The following is an 18,962-nucleotide window of genomic DNA, read 5'->3' as shown; positions in this document are numbered from 1 at the left end:
GGGAAAATAAATGCAGGAAATTGGATTAAAAAAATATTTTTATTAAAACAGACTGGCTCTTAAGATACGAGTCTTCTGCCCAGGCTCTCCCTCTCCTCCATGACAAGTTAGAGAGCCACTTGTGAGTTACAACTGTTCTAGACAGGAACATAATGAATACTGTTCGTTGAGTAAGACAGCTTGATCTTTCTTCCCCACGCCTCAGAGCGGAAACCAAGGGCCTGTCCAGGCTTCATCTCCCTTTACACAGCATCAACAGAGCTTGCTCTTTGCTCTCCTAGCCTGAAAGCAGTTTCAGCAAGCTACTAGCAATTTTGCTTCTGAGTATTTAGCTGCAAAAACTTGGCTCATTCCAACAGCATCCCATAGGTGCAGAAAGCAGAGCTCTTACTAGGAGAGCTGCCTGCCTTCCTCAGCTTCAGAAGGATGATCCCACCAAGCAGCAAAGAAACAAGGCTCTTACAGCATCACCTGCTAAAGAGCCATAAAGGGGTTGTTCTTAAAAAGATTTTGGTTGGGAAAAGACTAAAAACTGCAGCTAGCCTCTGAGACAGGAGGGAGAGAAAAGTGCTTCCTAGAGTCCAGCTGCTCTAACTGTAGCAAACAGAGAATGTCTTCTTCAGACAGGACTCAATCAGTGGTCTCCAAATGCAGAAACAAAGAGATGAGGTCCCCGAAGAACAGATCCAGCTTCTGTCTATGAGTCAGGACTTAATTGGGGACTGACAATGCAGCATGGAAAGCGGTAGTCTATGGTGTGACAGAAGAGAGGTTGAGTGGAGACACCCTGCGTGTAGGAGTGTTGTTAGCAGACAGTGATGCAGGCAGAAAAAAGGGAGCAGATATCTCAGTGGTAGAAGTCTCTCCTTGATTCCGAAGCTGTAAGATCTGTCGAAGAAGGGCTTTGCCTTCCTCTCGAGTCTGAAACAAATAATGTAGCCCAAGTTACAAAAATGTTAGGCAAAGATATTCCTCAGCCTGGCAACCCCCTCCCTTGAAAGATATTTTATGTTCAAATTAGAAATCTTGACTGAATACTGACACTCACATCATTGAACGAACAACATTTCTGTGCACAGGCTGAGGCTTCATCCCAGAGCTTGCACTTAAAGTAGTACTGAGCCAGATATCGGAAAGCAGTGCTCACCTCCAAGTGTTCCACGATTTCCTAAAAAGGAAAAGAACAGAAATGACCGAAGTGACAGTGACATATGCACTGACTTAACTCCCTTGCCTCTGACACATACCCCACATGAATAGATATCCTGGATGTATTTGATGTAGCACTGAGCTGCTTGTTCTGATTCAGTCAACTGTTCATGGAGTCTGAAAGAAATGGACTGTAAGCATAAACAGACCTCTGAACCAAGGCAACATACAATCAATACAGGCCCAGAGTCTAAAACTGGACTACGTGAAAGTAAAAAATTAAAAATAAACAACCCATGGTATTAGCAGTGACCTCTCTATTTAACTGGTCACCGCCATTAAAAGTATCATTCCTTTGCTGGGAGGGTCAGTTCTGGAGGAAATTAAACAACTTTTATTTTTTCCAGGAGTCCAGGAATCACATCATCAACTGGTCACAACTTATGTGGGTTTCTGAGTTGTCCTGGCCATGGCCAAGAACAAAAATGACCCAGTGTGGGACTAGAGCTTTCCTGTCTTTGCCTTGCTGGGTATGTGATTGATTTCCTCCTTCCACCGCGCCAACGCACTGCTCGTAAATTTCCTTTAGTTCATTCTTAGCGCCTCACCTAGTGGAGAATTTCTTCAGGATTCACTGAGGTGCCCTAATTTACCTAAGGGAAAATCACATTTCTTGACTTCTTGCAAGTCCTACATCTTTAATTCCCTTTAAGGATTGTTCCCAGACACTCCCAGAGCGTATGGGCTGAAACACTTAAGAATGTTTGGTCTTTTTTTTACTCACTTTGCTAGTTTCACGAGAGCCATTTTCTCCACATCTCCCACAGCGTAAGCTCTCCAGTAACACTGCCAAAGGGATAAAGTGGTTACTGGAGCCACCCCACGCCTACCAACAAGCAGACAATTACCTCGAGGCTCAGGCTTCAGCAAACCCTGCAGGAGCTCAGGCTGGTGCTCAGAGTACAGAAGAACACTTGCTTGTGCCAACAAAGCTCAGATGCCAGATACCTGGCCACAGACAGCCTTCCATAGAGTGCGGCTTCTGGCCCTGCCTTGCCTGATAGACACCATACAGGGAACTGCACATGAGCAGACAAGGTACATAGCCCAGCACACACCCTGCTTGAGACTAGCGTATGCATTAGATCAACACCAAATGAAGTCAGAAACAGATCGACCAACCTTTATTAAATGGCAAAAATGTCATGCAATGCCCCAGCACCCAACCCCAGGCACCTTTTTGGCTTCCACGAGCTGATTGAGTTTCTCGTAACATTCTCCTAGGGCCACCAGCATACGGGAATCGTTGGGCCTATGAGATAAAGGAGCCGCTGTCAGCAGATATTTGTAACTTCTTCTGTCCAACCACCGCCACCATCCCAAATCAATGTTATGGACTATCCCACTGCTCTTCAATGTCCTATACAATTACACTACTAAACTTATTAAGGGAGTCCCCCAAAGGGAAAACTCTAAATGACTCCAAAGCAGTTTCAAAGATTTTACCAAGTCTATTCATTCTGATTCCTTGAACAACTAATCAGCGGACACTGATCAGCCCCGATTAGCATCAAGTTGTCCCACACCAAAGTGGTCAGACTTACCGCAGCTGGTGGGCCCGTCGGTAGTAATAAAGGCAGTAAAATGGCATCTTAAGAATTTCATAGGTCTGTCCAAGGCCATACCAGGCTCTGTAGTCTCTCTTGTTTACCTCAATAGCATGTCTGAGGAATGGAAATGTATTGTTATGCATGTGAGGGTAGGCCAACACAATGTCGATATCCACAAAATACTCGTTTGCCCAATGCAACCGGGCCTCACCCCAGCACACATACACACCTGTAAGCTTGGATAGCTGCAGATGTATTCTTCATTTCCATGTATTCATGTCCCATGAGGGTCCAGGCCCCAAGATATCGGGGATTTAATTTTAGGGCTCTCTGGAAATAAAGGGCTGCTTTCTCATGCTGGGAACGTAAGCTATAATAATTACCTGAGAACAAGAAGACAGGAAAAACTAGACAGTCACAAAAGAAATTCCCTGGGGTAGAAAGAGTCTAGTTAGAGACAAAACCAGCACTCTGTCTGTTTCATCTGGCTCAGGGCAAGTTTCCTAAAATTAAGTATCTGCCAAACTACCTCTATGTTATGAAGTTAATATCAACAAGAACAATTTTACGCAAATCTAGGAGTTCCTATAGCGAGACACAGGGTCTGGTGTCCTATGAGAAAAATATCCTGAGACGGTATTTAAAGATGTAGGGGCTCTGGTGGTGACATAGGAAGGACTAGCGACAGAGCCCCAGATGTCTGGTCAGGGGAGAAAATGGATAGTGGGAATAGCAACTGTGGGTAAGCCAAGCTGGAGAGCCAGAGAGTGGCAGCAGAAAGCTAAGGCTGCCCTGGGAAACAGATGCCAGCAGGGAAGGGAGTGCTGTGGGAAGTGGGGTCAGGCAAATGGAGGTCAGTTTCTCTCTCCCCAAGTCTCTCTTCATCTCTTTTCTCTTTAGAATCTCAGCCCCTTTTTTCCCTGTCTCCCTATCACACTCTTTCCGTTATCTAGTTATATTAGAAAAATAAAATATTTTTCTTATGTTATATTTATTGAAAAAGTTTTTTCTGCCTGTGCTGAATTGTTTAAATGGCTAAGTTGAAGACCATATTTGTATTCTGGTCACCACCCATGATTTCATTGGTATAGGGAATTTCACGTGAGAAAACATTTTCAACCAGTGCAGATCAGCAGGGGTTGCCCTGAAGAATTGCCTGGGGCACTAAGAGGTTAGTAAGTAACTTTCAGTAGGCTACACAGCTGGCAGTTGTTAGATATGGGACTTGAACTCAGGTCTTTCTGACCTGAATGAAGCCAGCTCTCTCAACTTCACCTTGTATGTTTTAAATGTTTCTCTCTTAACAAAAAAAAAAAAAAACAATTTAACTGTAAGCTTCACATCTAATTTTTCCAAAGGTTAAGAAAAAGGAACAAAGATATCTCAGGTCCATTCTCTTGTGACCATTCCTCTTAGGAATCTGGTCAAAGTTGTGCCCCACCCCCACATTACTTTATAAGCCCTACCCTTATTCCTAGGACTACTCCATTTTGTGAATGCTCTTCAGTCTATTTATACTGTCCTGATGCTAAGAGATTCAGAAATGAATTTCATACTTTTAAGAATGGTCTCAAAGGAATAGGAGGTTCTCTTACCATTGTGAAATCTAGGCTTTAAGAAGAACACCCATTCATACGGATGTTAATAGTGTTGCCAGCCAGGAAAAAAGAGACAGCAATCCGACCCATCCTGTGCACTAACTTTCTGCTTTAACATCTCGACCCATGGACTGCCTTCTTTAACACTTTTCCTCAAAACGAGTCTTACCTATTACACAGCAGGTTTCCACCCGGTATTTGTCAATTTCACATAGATTGTGAGCCAGATAGCTCAGTTCAGGTTTCATGCTCTGAAGGAAGAGAAAAAATAAATCACATCATGCAAAAAAAAAAGTTAACTGGAAGAAAAATGATTAATTCGGCCGGATGATACCCACACCTAACAGATGAATGAATCAGTGCTATTTAATAACGTCAAGGCAAAAAGGAAAAACGGCTCACCCTAACATAGAGTAAATTGGAGAATGTGTCCATGTTTTCAATCCTGTAGGGGTCTTGCTTCCTTAATTCATTGAAAATAGAGAGGGCTTTGTCAATATCTGCACAATAAAGAGAGTTCAGTAAGTATTACAGATACTTCTTTGGTGACTCGAGAGCATTTCGACACCCTGGCTCACTCACCTCTGATGTTGTGATAGGCCACTGCAATTTGGGAAATGATGTAGGTGCTCTTGGAAAAGCCTGCATCAATGAGGGACTGATACTTCTGTAGGGCCTCCTCTATCAGCTGCAACTCTGTATATATATGAGCCAAAAAAAACTCCTTCATCCAGGTGTCTGGCAAGGACAGGAACTTCAGCTGGCAGCGATTAAGATCCAAAGAAAGGATATATTTACACATTGGCTAATTTATGTCCCAAACATCAACCAACTAAGCAGCAGTTTACTTGGTATCTACTGAGGGCTCAGCTTTGTACTAAGCAAAATAAAAGACAAGATCCCTGACTTCAATATTTTTAAACTCTAAGAAACAAAATCAAAACAGAGAACAATAAAGATCAACACAAGACAGCATAATTAAGTGCTACATTGTAACATTTAGACTAGAAGTTTTACAGTAAGGAATTCAGAGAAGAGCAAGTTAGGGAAGGCTTCAAGAAGGAGGTAGAACTTGAGAAGGGCTTTGAAGAATGGCTAGCATCAAGAGAAGAGAAGAGAGAAGAAAAGGTTATCACAAGTAAAAAAACAGAGATGAGAAAATGAATCTAGAGTGTGAAGAGGAGAGTGAAGAAATGAAGCTGAATGGACTAGAGGGTTCATGCACGGAAGAGGGAGAAATAAGTCTCTGTGTACATAGCACACATATATATGGATACATAGTGTGTGTGGGGAGAGGGAGGGAGGGAGAGGGAGGTACTCCACAAGCTCTGCAGAAACATTTAGAATTTTCTTAAAAAAGGGAAAAGAGGAGAAAGAGAGGTCAAAGTATGATGGTACCACTGCCAGACAAAGGGAAGTTGGAAGGGGAAGATTATTTGCCAGTAAAGAGGAAGTTTAGTTTTGGAAATGTTGAGTTTGAGATAACCACAAAATATCTACATGGAAATGCTCAGCAGACAGAGCCAGGTGAATCTTGAGTGAGAGGACAGAAGAAAAGATGCAGACTTAGAAGTTATCAGTGAGCATCTTCATTGGGGGAATGCGGAAGGAGAGACCAGAGGAGGAAAGAAGACAAGACAACTCTTGGCTCTTTAAATATGCCAAAAAGGAGACATTTGTTTTTAATATCCTTTAATGGATATTAATAATACCTGAAAAAATAAAAACAAACTCTAAAGACAATCCAGCCCCAAAGCGCTAAAGATATCAACATCCCAGAAACTGTCAAATTTTCACAGAACTGACAAAAGAAACCCTGGAGAAACAACTATACTAATTTAATTCAATTCTTAAGGTCGGAAAAAAATATTCCTAAATTTATAGGGGCAGCAATGGAACTACTAGATTATGTTGAAAACTAGACAGTGCTACTGGAAAGTGACAAAGTTTAGATGCAGTAAAACTCCATGTGAAGAAAGAATTTTCCAATCAAATTTTGATACCAAGCCAATATTAACCATGAAACAAGAGTAGCCACAAAGGATCAATCACTAACTAACCTCTAACCAGCAACCAGCTTCAACTTCAAGATCAAATTTCCATGTTAGCAAAACAACTCAAAAAATATGTAAGAGCCAGCTACACGAACCAGCAAAACGCCCTTCCTCAACTTACCATCTCTTTGTCTGTGATCAGGTTACACAGTTCCAGCCAGGCTCCCCAGTGTAAAGGTAAAATGTGGGTGGCTTCCACAAAAACGTCAATGGCCTCTTTCACCAAGTCAAGCTTCCGAAGCACCACCCCATACCTAGGATGTTGAGAAAATCATCAGGGAGCACAAGGCAGAAATCGAGACCTCATACAACAACTATCCTCAAGGGAGAGAGTGTAGGAGCCAGAGTCAGAAAGATGCTAGTTCAAATCCAGCCTCGGACACACCCCAGCTGCGACTCTGGGCAGGGCACTTCACCTCGTCTGTAAAATGGGGATAATTAATAGCATCTACTTCCTAAAGTTGTTGTGAGGATAAAAAATGAGATAATACTGGTACAGTGCTGTGCAAATCTTAGAGTACGACACAAGCACCAGCAACGATCAGGCAGCTCTTCACGTTTTACAAAGAGCTTTCACTCACGATCACCAATGCATTAGACAGATGTAGAAACTGAGGCTGCTGGAAATTAAATTACTTGCTAAATATCACCTAGCCGACGAGAGAAAGAACACGGACTCAACCCCAAGTCTTCCGGTTTCTGGCCCAATGTTCTTTCTGCCGTGCTCTGGTGCCTTGCTACAGTGTGCCTCTTCACCTCAGGAAAAAAACAAAAACCTCCAATGACTATCCAGACTTACAGATAAAGGCCAAATCCATCAAGCTCTCGTGCCTGGTGCTTTTTGCTGAGTTCAACTCTTAGCTCTCTAAGGGCTTCATTCTTCACCTGTCCTTTCTCCAAGGGGCCTATGAACAAAATAAAATCTCTGAGGATCAAACTAGTTTTGCTTTATTCTCTTAGGTTTAACTAACTACTCCCTATGGCATGAAGCGAAGAACTCACACTTGCTTAGTACTTCTAAGACACGATGGCTACAAGGAGCCAGTCAACCTTCGAGTTATCTTAATTTGGTTGAAAAAAGAGGCTGTTAGTCATTCCACTCCAACGCAGCCCATCAATCACACCTCACAAACACACACCAGTTTGCTAGCTATTTTTTTCCAAAGGTAAGACAAAGAACTTCATACCCAAACTGTCAACTGTTTCATCATCCTTCTTCTTTTCTCCAGACTGTAAAGGAAAATCAAAAAGTAGGTTTTTCATTATTCATTCTAAAATCTGTTTATAACAATACAAAAAATAGTCTATACTTTTAAAACTTTTCCTAAGAACCTTAGTCCACACAAAACAGTATCTACAACTGGTCAATACATATATTTGTCTCACTTTATCACTCTCTAAAATTTTGATGTTATTTGCCCTCCAAAGACTACGTCTTCCATATTTCAGCAAATGTTGCTTCTCTTTATATAGCTGCTTGTCTAAAACACTATCTAGAAAGAAAACTATAAAGTCTATAAGTGAAGTGTAATTTTTGAAATTTGTTTTTTAATAATACTAAAAGCTCACAATTTTGGCGAGCTGGCCAAAAGATACTCTTTCACGGCTCACATCTTTATTGATACACATCAGGTAGTTCTGAGGGCACATTGTATCACAGGAAAAACATTAAACTGAGCACTGATAGGGTCCCACTACAGCTCCAGACATCCAAGAAACATGGGCAAAGTGCCCTTAACCAATTTTAACAGCTTTGAAACAAAATGCACCAACTGAGATTTTAGATCAAGATAGGCCAGCCAACTCTTGAGCATTAAGCATCTTCCACAACTTGAAATATATGACACAGAAGCTGTACCCCAATAGAAATATTTCTAAGTTTCTTTCAACACTCTACTGGGGTATTTAGGAAGCTAGTCCAATAAGGTGCCCTTTGCAATATCTATTGATACCACAATTTAAGAGTAACACCTAGTTTCCTAGACTCTCCCATAAAGACTATATTGTTACTATATCTTTAAGAGCCAAATGGGATGTTGAGGAAAGGGCAGTTTGAAGTTACAGTTGTATCATAACTGTTATTCTATGAGGTGTTTCTCCATATGGAGTAAAGGACAGTTTGGTTTCAATTTTGACCTATAAGGAGTTCTGGAGGAGAAATACAAAAAGAAAGCAAAGAGCAATTTCTTTCTTATTAGAACTGAATTAACTGTTAATTTATGAAAAGGCACTGTAAAAAATAGTTTTGTGGACAGTCTGTAAGGAACTCAAGAGATTATAGTGCATTCTGCAGACTGTTACCTATGATGGCTGAAAACAACTAAAAAGAACTAAAGTAACTTTTTCCTGAGAGACTGAATTTAACTATTATCTTGAGAAGAAATATGAAGAGAATTCTTGAGAGACATTAATTAGTATCTTGAGTCAATCAAACAGTAGAATTGTGTTCCCAGAAGGGAAAACAAATCATTTGCCATCAAACTAAGTGAAGATTATTCTGGCTGTGCTCACAACTAAAATATTGTAAATAATTGTCCGTTTTATTAGAGATTTTACCATTAATAAATTATATATTCCCTTTCATATTTACTTTCATATTCATTCAATCCTAAGAAATTAAAGGATGTAGTATAAAGAGCTATAAGTAACTACTATTGGGAAAGGAGATTCCTCCAGTTTATTAAATAAATAACATTTAGTGAATTGGGATAGGGGCTTGAGTTAACTGATAAATTAATGAGAAATATGTTGTAATTTTATTAGCAAGAAAATATCCAAACATATCTCTGGGTTACTTTAAAGTTCAAGATGATAAAATTAAATATGGGAATGAATCATTAGCAGGATGAATTGACCTACAAGTGAATATAACTCACCCCAGATCCTGCTACATAAGCAAAGGAAAACACTTTTCTTTTTGGTGCCCAATAAGAAAGCTGCATTAAGGTCTTGGAAGTTTTATCTGCTCCTACAGGTGCTACAGCCATAGCTACTAAAGATCCAGAAAAGTTCTTGCTACCAAAGTCCTTGGCAATGTCAAATGAGTCAGCAGAAGAAGCTGATATGATTTTTTGTGGCAGAACTGTCATTAAAGAAGAGGCAATGATATCTGTTTTACTGCTGCACCCTAAGGATCATGGTACTCTTCCATCTGACTTGCAAGTGAAATCTTTCCTATGTGTTATTTACTCAATTAGAACGTGAGATCCTTGAGAGTATGGACTGTCTTGCTTTTCTGTTCATATCCCCCGCACTTACAGCTTTGCACATAGTAAGCAATTAATAAATGCTTCATTCATATCTGGAAATGGTTCTCACCAGGTATCTGGAATACATATACAGGAAGTAGGCTTTCTGGCTCTTGCAGCCCCGAAGGAAATGAGCTGCCCGATCATATTCTTTCACATCAAAATAGGCCTTGGCCAAAGTGTAAGCATCCAAATCTTGTGCATCCTCCTAGAAAAGAAAATTTGGAGAGATTTTTTTTTTCCTAAGGGGAAAAAGAAAAAGGAGGGAGAAGAAAAACACAGGCAGTAGGGAGCAAGCAATGAGACTCTAGGAAACGCATTCATGAATTTCAAAACTGGAGAAATACCTATTTTCCTTCTTGTTGATTTTTTTTCCTATTACCAACACTGATCATGAATCTTCCACCTACCACACTTCTTTATTCATGATGAAAATTTACAATAAGAGAACAATAAAATTCCTGAAAAATCTCCTATATAATTTAATGTCATAGTCATCATTTATGCTGACATAAATTCAGAAATATGCACCTAGAAAAGACTGAAAATTTGAATACAGGCAATATCTCATTGAACTCCCAGATCTTGGCTCTGCTGCTGACTGATATGAAGGTCTTAGAAAAACTATTTAATTATCCATAGTTGTTTAATAAAGAAAGAGTGTTAAAACAATCACCCCAAAAGTCACTGTTCATGGTTAAATTATATTAATTCAGGAATAACAATATGATGGAAGGTTAAAACATAAGGCTGTATTTATCCAATCACAAACACACAGGTATTTGGCAATATCCCAATGACTGAAGTTGTCGATTTTCATCTAGCTATTAATAAACAGCTAAGGCAGGAATTAATTACTGAAGGAGGCACATATTAATTTATTTTTGTATTTTCAAATGAGGAAATTAACATACAGAGAAAGATTCACTTTTAAAACAGCAACCAAGTTTCAAATAAGACATTTCTAACTTCATCCAATACTATTATAACCCAATTCCCTAAACTTGCCTCTCATAAAGATGTGGGAAAGAATAATTCTGAAAGATGAAAGGCAACCAGAGAGTTCCAAGGGCTACTAAGAGAAACCAGGAACCATAATATTAGATAACAGTTCACCTGTTTTAAAAATTCTCAGACCCACTTTAAAAAAGAGAAAGTCTCCCAACATTTTATGAATAAAACAACTTATACTTTAAAAAAATAAGTACAAGAATCTATACTACCTCATGAAGGATATTATATATTTAAGGATATGATACATCTTATATAATATTTGAAATTAAAGTCCCATATAAATGCAAAATAATTGCTAATTATTTTTATTTATACTATCTTTTTTTAAAAATTAATTCATTTTAATCTAAATACAAAAAAAAACCTTCCATGTACACAATACAACATAAAAAGAAGATTCAACACGAAACCATGAATTTCCATTTCCCACTGTTTATTTTTTTTTGAAAAACTATGTAATAAATACTACACATTATTTTCAAAGCCATCCTGCTTTTTTGTGGAGTTTTCTTTTGTTCTCTGCTGTACGTTTTTTTTCTCCCTCCCTCCCCACCGTGCACTAGAGAAAGTAACCCTTAGACACAGATATGTATGTATGTAAAAAAATACTACACATACTTCTATTTATCAATTCTTTCTCTGGAGGTAGATAGCATATTTCTTCACAGGTCCTTTGCTGCTGATCTGAGTATTTACAATACTCAAAATAACTTAGTTGTTCACAGTTGTTCCCCAAACAATGTTGCTGTTACTAAGCACAACATTCTCTTGACCCTGCTCATTTCACTCTTCGCTATTTCATGAAGTCTTTCCATGTTTTTCTAAAATCAACCACCTCATCATTTCTTACAGCACAGCCGTATTCCAGCACAATCACAAACCACAACTTGTTTAGCCATTCCCCGACCGATGGGCATCCTCTCAATTTCCAGTTGCGGGCCACCACAAAGGGAGTGGCTATAAATATTTTAGAGCGTGTAAGTTCTTTTCCTTTTTCCCTCATCACCTTGGGAAGCAGACCTAACAGTGGTCTTGCTGGGTCAAAGGGTATACACAGTTCTACAAGTCTTAGCGCATAATTCCAGACCGCTCTCCAAAATGGCTGGATCAGTTCAAAGTTCCACTAACAATGTATTATATTTACACTATTTCAAGATAGTTTCAGAATACAGTGGTACTGCTGAAAGTCCAGGGTACAAGCATGATATTTCCATTTTTAATGAAGGAAACTGAGGCATATAAGCTGAAAGTGCATACTCATAAAGAACATTCCTCAAAGGTGGGTAGAAGGGGGAAAATTTCTGCCACCCAATTCATCTATATAAACTTCAAGGTTTTGTCCGTTAAAAGTGTTCACTGACGTATAATTTCTGCTCCTACCTCACTCTTCTCATGATTCTTTGTTTCTCCCTTCCCATATCAACTATATATTTTTAATGTAAGGGAACCGGTTGATGCTGATAAATAGTCAACAAAACCAAAACAAAAAAATAAAATCTGAAGAGAAATTCAAAAATCACAACTCTCGGGAATAGCAAACACATCAATGTGAAGATACTTGGTTTATTCTTAGTAGACTGCAAAGGCTATCCAAGTATAAGCAAATAATCTAAAAATATTAATACTTGACATTTCTATAAGCATTTTAAGGCTTACAAAGCACTTTCTTCACCATACTTCTACAACATAGGTGGTGTAAGTACAGTACTATTTAATCCCCATTAAAAAGACCCTGGAACACCCAGCTAAGATTAGAGCTGATATTCAAATTCTGTTCTCCTGAGTCCAAGTCATCACTCTTTCTACTAATTGATTATAAATATATTCATAACTCTTCTTACTACCCGAAGGAAGAAATGTTTAACCTAGAGAAAAGAGAACTGGGTTCTATGATAGATATCTTCAAGTATTTGAAGGAAATAGGATGAAACAAGTTCTATTAGGCTCAGAGGAAAAAACTGGGCACGACAAATAAAAAGCTTCATGGAGGCGAAACTAACCTTGATGTAAAGAAAAACTCTGCACCAATAAAAACTGCTCCCCAAGTGGACTATGGGTGTGCAACATTGCAAAAACATGTTTGACTTTTTTCAATACATTGCTTAGTTTTGATGAATTGCTATTTTCCTCTTCTTACTAGGAATGTTACAGTGGGAAGGGGAAGGGAAAGGATAATTAGGTAGGTATGTAAAAATGAAAAATAGCAATAATTTTTAAAAACTATGTAAACAATGAGAAATTATGTAAGGATAATCAAAAGGATAGTTGTTTTGATTGGCAAATGGGTTTAAGGAGAAAAAAGGCAAAGAGAAGAATAAGATGATTATGGGTATCACATTTACTAATAAAGGAGAGAGAGAGAAAGGAAAAACAAGGAAGACAATCCTAGAGCCAAACTTCCATCACAGAGGAGGGGATACAAAAGTGGAATTAGTTTAAAGAGTTATAAAATTAATAGGTATCGTAATTGTATTTAGTATTGTGCAAGTGTGTATTAAAATTCTGAGGATTGTTACAAGTAAAACAAGAAAGATGGTATTCCTTTCTGATAAAAATGAATAAAATAAAGTCTCAAGGAGAACAAATTAAATTAAAAAATTATAACCTTCAATGAATTCCATTACAGAAATAAAAAAAATAAAAATAGAAATTAAAAACATCATTTAACAATATATGACCACAGGAAACAAACCTAATGTGGTGAGACACACAAAAATTTAAGACAAATGGATGGACTAAAATCCACTATGCTTGAATTTACTCTAAAAATCTAAAATTGTAGTATTGCTAGTGGAAAAAAGTTGATTTCATATTAGAAATCTTAAGAAATAAACAAGAAAATTATGCTTACAACATATCACTGACAATCAGAGAACAGAAAAATTAAACATCTACATACCTAATGGCATAGGAAAATTATAAAGGAAAACTTAGCTAGATTACTAAGATAATTAGAGAAAAACAGCTGCTAGCTAGGGATTTCAAAGTGCCCCACTAACAGAGTATTACAAACAAAACAAAGAAGAAAAACTAACATTTATTGCATGATAAAGAAACTGAATTTAACACATATAGAGAACACTGAATAGCTAACGTAGGGAATATGGCTCTTTTTCGCAAATGACAGAAACATCAACAAAAACAGAATGTTCTAGAACTCAAAGAAAAAGTTAGAAATTATAAACACTACATTTAGAAATACTGCAATATGACACATAATGGACGTGTAACCCTGAGCTAGCTCCTTTATCTCTCAGTGCTCTGGGCAACTATCTAAGATTTTAAGTTGCAGACAAGGCTGACCTGCACTGGCAGAGGAGTTAGTTACCTCATCCAAGAGTTCTCCATGTCACTGAAATCACAGATCTAATCCCTCTATGTATTACAATAAAAACAGTAACTAACCCAGAAGATAACAAAAATATGAAGGCCTACATAGATGGAAACTAAAAAAAAAAACTTGTTGACTAATGTCTGAGTTAAAGATCAAATTACAAAGATGATAAACACATTACAGATGGTATTATAAATACAACATAAGTACTTATTATACATGACATTAGACCTTCCATCTCCGTGTCTCTGCACTTTTTATTATCCACGCCTACAATATTTCCTTCTGCACCTCGGCGTCTTCGAATTCCATACCCAATCCTGAAGAGGCATTTCCTGACTTCCCTCAAATCTCTTTGTATTTATCTAGATACACTCTAAATTTACTTATCTCTGAATATATTATGTCCCCCCAACAGAATACAAGCTATGTGAGGGGCAGGATCTGCTCCGATTTTATATTTGTATTTCTAGTGCCTAGTGTATAGTAGGAATATACTAAATGCTTGTTAATCGACTAACCCTATTCAAATTTTTGGGATTCAGTCAAAGCCATACTCAAAGGCAAATTTATATCCCTGAATGTTTTTATCTACAAGAAAAAAAAAAGAGAACTAATGAGTCGTTTACAGTTTTAAAAAATTAGAAAACGAAAATACAAAAAGCAAACTTTCACTCTTCCTCCCCACCCCCAGCGAAAAGAAAAATAAAGAAACAAAAAACAACCACCAGTGGTGTATATAGTTTATAGTAGAAAATATGCTGTATTTGCAGTCCAAGGACTTGGGTTCAAATCCTTAGTCATTTAAGTCACCATTAGTCAATAAACGTTTGTGACCACGGGCAAGTTGCTTAACTTTTCTGGACCTCAGTCCCTCATCTGTAAAATGAGAGAACTGGACCGGATAAGATCCTAGAAGATGTCTAAGTTTTCCCTTCCAACTATCAACCTCTGAGAGAGTCATTGTTTAACTTTACAATTAAGGCACAATGTTTCAATGCTCTTCCAACAAGAAATACAAGAATGAAATTATCCTTAATGTGATTTTTTGACGGTTACTTATTTTATTTTTCCACTTACATGTGAGAACAATTTTTAATATTCACCCCCTCTTTGAGTAGGCAAGCAATTTGATATAGCTTATACATACACAGTCACAGAAAACATTTCCACCTTAATATGATCTTAAAATTTTTAAATTAAAAGCTAGCACCATCTAAATGTAGGTAATGACCTTTCCCACAAAGGTAATTTCCACTTTTAATAGTACTACACAGAAGAGTTTCAGAAATGTTAACTAAGCAATTAAGAGAATAAGTATAAGTAAAGGATTCCACTATAAAGACTACACCTTGAAGACATTATTTACAAGGGCAAGAAAAGGTCTGCCTCTACAAAAAGAGCACAAAAATGGAGGGGGGGAAACCATGTGCACAACAACTGAAGAATGGTCAAACAAATTCTGATATATGATCATCGAGAATCGCTACTGTGTCATAAGAAATGACAAGTATAAACAATACCAATAAATATGGAAAGATATAAGAAATGATGTAGAGATGACAGAAGAGGTAAACAAACAGAGGCACTGACTACAACCAGGCAGGGGAAGCCATAGTTGGCCAAGGATCAGAAGAAGCCTAATACAGGAAAATGGTACTTTAGCTCAGCTTGGAAGGAAGGAAGAAATTCTAAAAGGCAGAGGTACAGGGCAACGTGGGCTGTGGGGAGATCTGAGCCAAGGCACAGATACAGGAGGAAAGGAGATGGAACACTGCGTGCCAGCAACAGTAAGGAGACCAGTTTGTCTGGGATATAAAGTGGGTGAAGGGAAATGATCTTAACAGGCCTGGAAAGAGAGGCTGCACCAAGACTGTGAAGGCTATCAATGCCAAACAGAAGAGTCTGTATCTGATCAGAAGGGCGATAAGGAGCCATTTGGAAGGCAATGAATAACTAACCAAAAACACACAGAAGGGGACAGACACAATGAGGAGGATTTTATTTCTACTTTGGTAAAACTAATATACCCTCAAAAAAATGATTGGAAGTTTACGGTTTCATATGCAACCTTTTCTTTCATATTTGAATACGCCGGCAGATGGTTAAGTTTATAATTTTTTTAAACCAAATTTCCCACAAAAGGGTTTTTTTGTCTCTATTCCCAATAATGCATCTGAAAAGCCTAAGCAAAAACTATCAAGAGCTGGAGAAATAACGGTAAAGTTTTAAGACTCACTGGTTTAAATTCACAAGATCAAAGAAAGAGTAGTTTTCAGTCTTAAAAAGAAGTTAAGGAAACATTCCATCGAATGGTGCTGAGTACTGGAGTTAAGAGCATAGGCTCCTCAGCCCAGACCCACGTCACACACTGGCTAATTGGGTCACCATGGGCAAGTCCCTCCAAGGGCCTCGGTTTCCTTCTCTGTAATGTGACAATATAAATATCTTCACAGCCTACCTCATAGTCATGAGGAACATTTGTAAACCTGAAATCACCATATGAGTTATTTTAATCATAAGAAGTTTTCAGAAAGCAAATATAGAACTATCTTGGAAAAACAGATACAACATGGTGTTTCAAAGAACACCCTAGATTAATATACCTCCTGGGAGACTGAAGCTGTATCAGCACAGTAAAACACGTAATGCTGGCTCCATACCTAACAAATATTAGCTGAACAATATCACTTGCCACAACTTGGTGGTCAGGTGACCAGAAGTAGGGGGAAAGCACTTAAAATTAAGGCTTTATTTTAGGAAAGAAGAATCAATTTACAAATAGCTCATTATATACCGAAAATCTCTAATTTCTCCAATTCTGGCTTTAGGCTAGATTCCAGAACCTAGACTTCCTTAATTTTAACGTTTGGACGTTCTCTTTTCAGGTTTCCGCGTAGACTGCCTAGATTTAATATAGGATACCTACTTCAGACCTAATTCAACAAAACTCCCCTTTTCAGATTTCTAATCCAAATTCCTAATTGGAGTCTAAACCAACCATCCCCTTCCATTTCATGAGAAGGTAATTAAGCGCATCTCCCTTTCCAGGGTGCTATGGGGAATCAATTAATCAACATTTATTAAGGAGTTGTGGGTGAGTGTGGGTGTGTCATGGGGAGTGACAGTTAAAATTCAGACATTTCATCTAGGAGGGGCCTCCGCATCCGAAACTGCTAAGGGGAACAGACACTTATCAAAAAACAAGCCTTTGTACCGTAATGCTTTAACACACCAGTGTGACAGCTGCGTGGACAGGTCCTAGTTGACATTTCCAAATGAATGTTTTATGGACATTTAAACTCGACACGTCTCGTCTACTTCTACGAAAGGCCCCGTCACCCTTGGAGGTGTCTACGCTGACAGTACCACGAAGACCCTCATCCTCCCTTCTCATGCCCCCAGAGGAGTCTGGGCAACTCTCACGCATGCCCAGAGCCGCCCTCCTCACCTCCACGGGGGCGTGCCGCCAGGGTCCTCCTGGGTCTCCCTCCACAGCCACACACTGCCCCCTCTCCGATGCCCGGCAGCAGCCCTGGCAAGGCCCGTCACCCCCACCTCCCTCGTCTTCTCCCAGACTCCCCCAAGCTACTAAGGCTCCTGGACCCACTTGGTGCACACCCGCGCACACAGTAGGAAGTTTCTTCCTGTGTGTCCACACCGCGCAGCAGCGGGCACGCCGTACTCGTGTTCAGTCGCGTCCGCACTCTCGCCCACGGGGCCTTCTTGGTACGAGTCCTTCTCCAGTGTGGGCGACTCGCCCACGGTCACATCTGACTCCGGCCCCGCCGCCCAACTACCCCAAATGCCACGTGCGAGGCACTTCATCGGTGTTTGCTGACTGACTCAAGGCTAGGACTAGATTTACTCCGCCGAGGGCCGAGGGCAAGGCAAAGACCGTAAGTGTCCCAAAGGCAACCGCGCTGCTGACCGGCCCCCGTGTCAAGCGGAAGTCTGGCCCGCCGCGGCGGACGGTGAGCCCGGGGCCCGGGCGGAATGAGCCGAGGGCTCCAGCGCTCACCGGCGGCGCGGCCTCGCTCCCCAAGGCCCTTGCACCCGCACGCCCCGCGCTGCTAACTCCGTTTACTCCTTTGTAGATCCCTTTTTTCTTAACAAGAACACGTGACGAGCCGGCGGAGCGCCGCACGCAAAGAGTCGGGGGAATGCCGTGTAAATTCCCGGGCCCGGAGAGGGGATGGGAAAGGTCATTACCTCGGTGATGGGTGGGGGCGGCGGCAGCTCAGACAGGGGCAGGGGGGCCAGGGAGAAGGCCAGCTCCGAAGCCCTGAAACACAGAAAGGCCGAGCCGGTGAGGGAGAGGGGCGGCGGAGGCGGAGGGCCCAGGCCCGGCTCCCCGCCGCACACCCCGAGGCCCTACCATTTCCCGCTGTGCTGCAAACCCCGTTCCCGGCTCAGCCCCGCGATCCGGAGGAGCTGCTTCTTGATTTCCCGCAGATCTGAGAAGTCGCTGCAGGTCCCCGGAGCCACCGCGGAAGGCAGAGATGCCGCAGCAACGGAGACCAGAGCAGCCATCTTCCTGGCTCCGTCCCCCCACCCTGGCCAATCACGGGAGGCGATACTGGCTGGCGATCACCTAGCAAGGAGCCCCGTGGCTATAGGCCACCTCCTGCGGCCGAAAGACCAATCGGAACTAGGGCTTTTCATCCGGTCCAGAGTGGTCTAGGTAGGCACAGAGGTTGGGACCTCTGATTGGCTGGGTGTCGTTGAGGCGGGAAAGTCAGAACTAAAAAGTCAAAAGAGCCCGGACACCTGGGCGGGGGGGAAAAGGAGGAGAGAGGCCGGCCCCTCCCAAATAGGAGTGATGGTAGATGCGAGCCGGAGACGATGATTGGACGCTGGGCGAGGCCAGTGGGCGGAGCTTGTGTAGAGCTGGGTGGGACCCTGGAGGCTTGGTCTATTGCTATGGCGACGAGGGGCGTGGTCAGAATTAGTGG

General features: G+C 40.5%; 1 protein-coding gene across 1 annotated transcript; it reads right to left on the bottom strand.

Annotated features, from left to right (window-relative positions):
- Positions 1–20: 20 nt before the first annotated feature.
- On the bottom strand, positions 21–18,567 carry CDC23 (cell division cycle 23). Its single transcript, XM_036752728.1, has 16 exons — positions 18,386–18,567; positions 18,220–18,292; positions 9,730–9,867; positions 7,599–7,641; positions 7,211–7,316; positions 6,533–6,665; positions 4,940–5,117; positions 4,760–4,857; positions 4,527–4,608; positions 2,989–3,142; positions 2,754–2,873; positions 2,386–2,461; positions 1,934–1,995; positions 1,248–1,326; positions 1,049–1,168; positions 21–921 (listed from the first exon to the last, which is right to left on the bottom strand). Exons 1-16 carry the CDS (start codon positions 18,538–18,540, stop codon positions 751–753), a joined length of 1,788 nt encoding a protein of 595 aa, XP_036608623.1. The 5' UTR covers positions 18,541–18,567; the 3' UTR covers positions 21–750.
- Positions 18,568–18,962: the final 395 nt, after the last annotated feature.

This window comes from Trichosurus vulpecula, chromosome 3 (genome assembly GCF_011100635.1).
Source record: "Trichosurus vulpecula isolate mTriVul1 chromosome 3, mTriVul1.pri, whole genome shotgun sequence".
Lineage (NCBI taxonomy): Eukaryota > Metazoa > Chordata > Mammalia > Diprotodontia > Phalangeridae > Trichosurus > Trichosurus vulpecula.
Note: the sequence above shows the minus strand (reverse complement) of the source record. Positions and strands in the feature narration are given on the sequence as shown.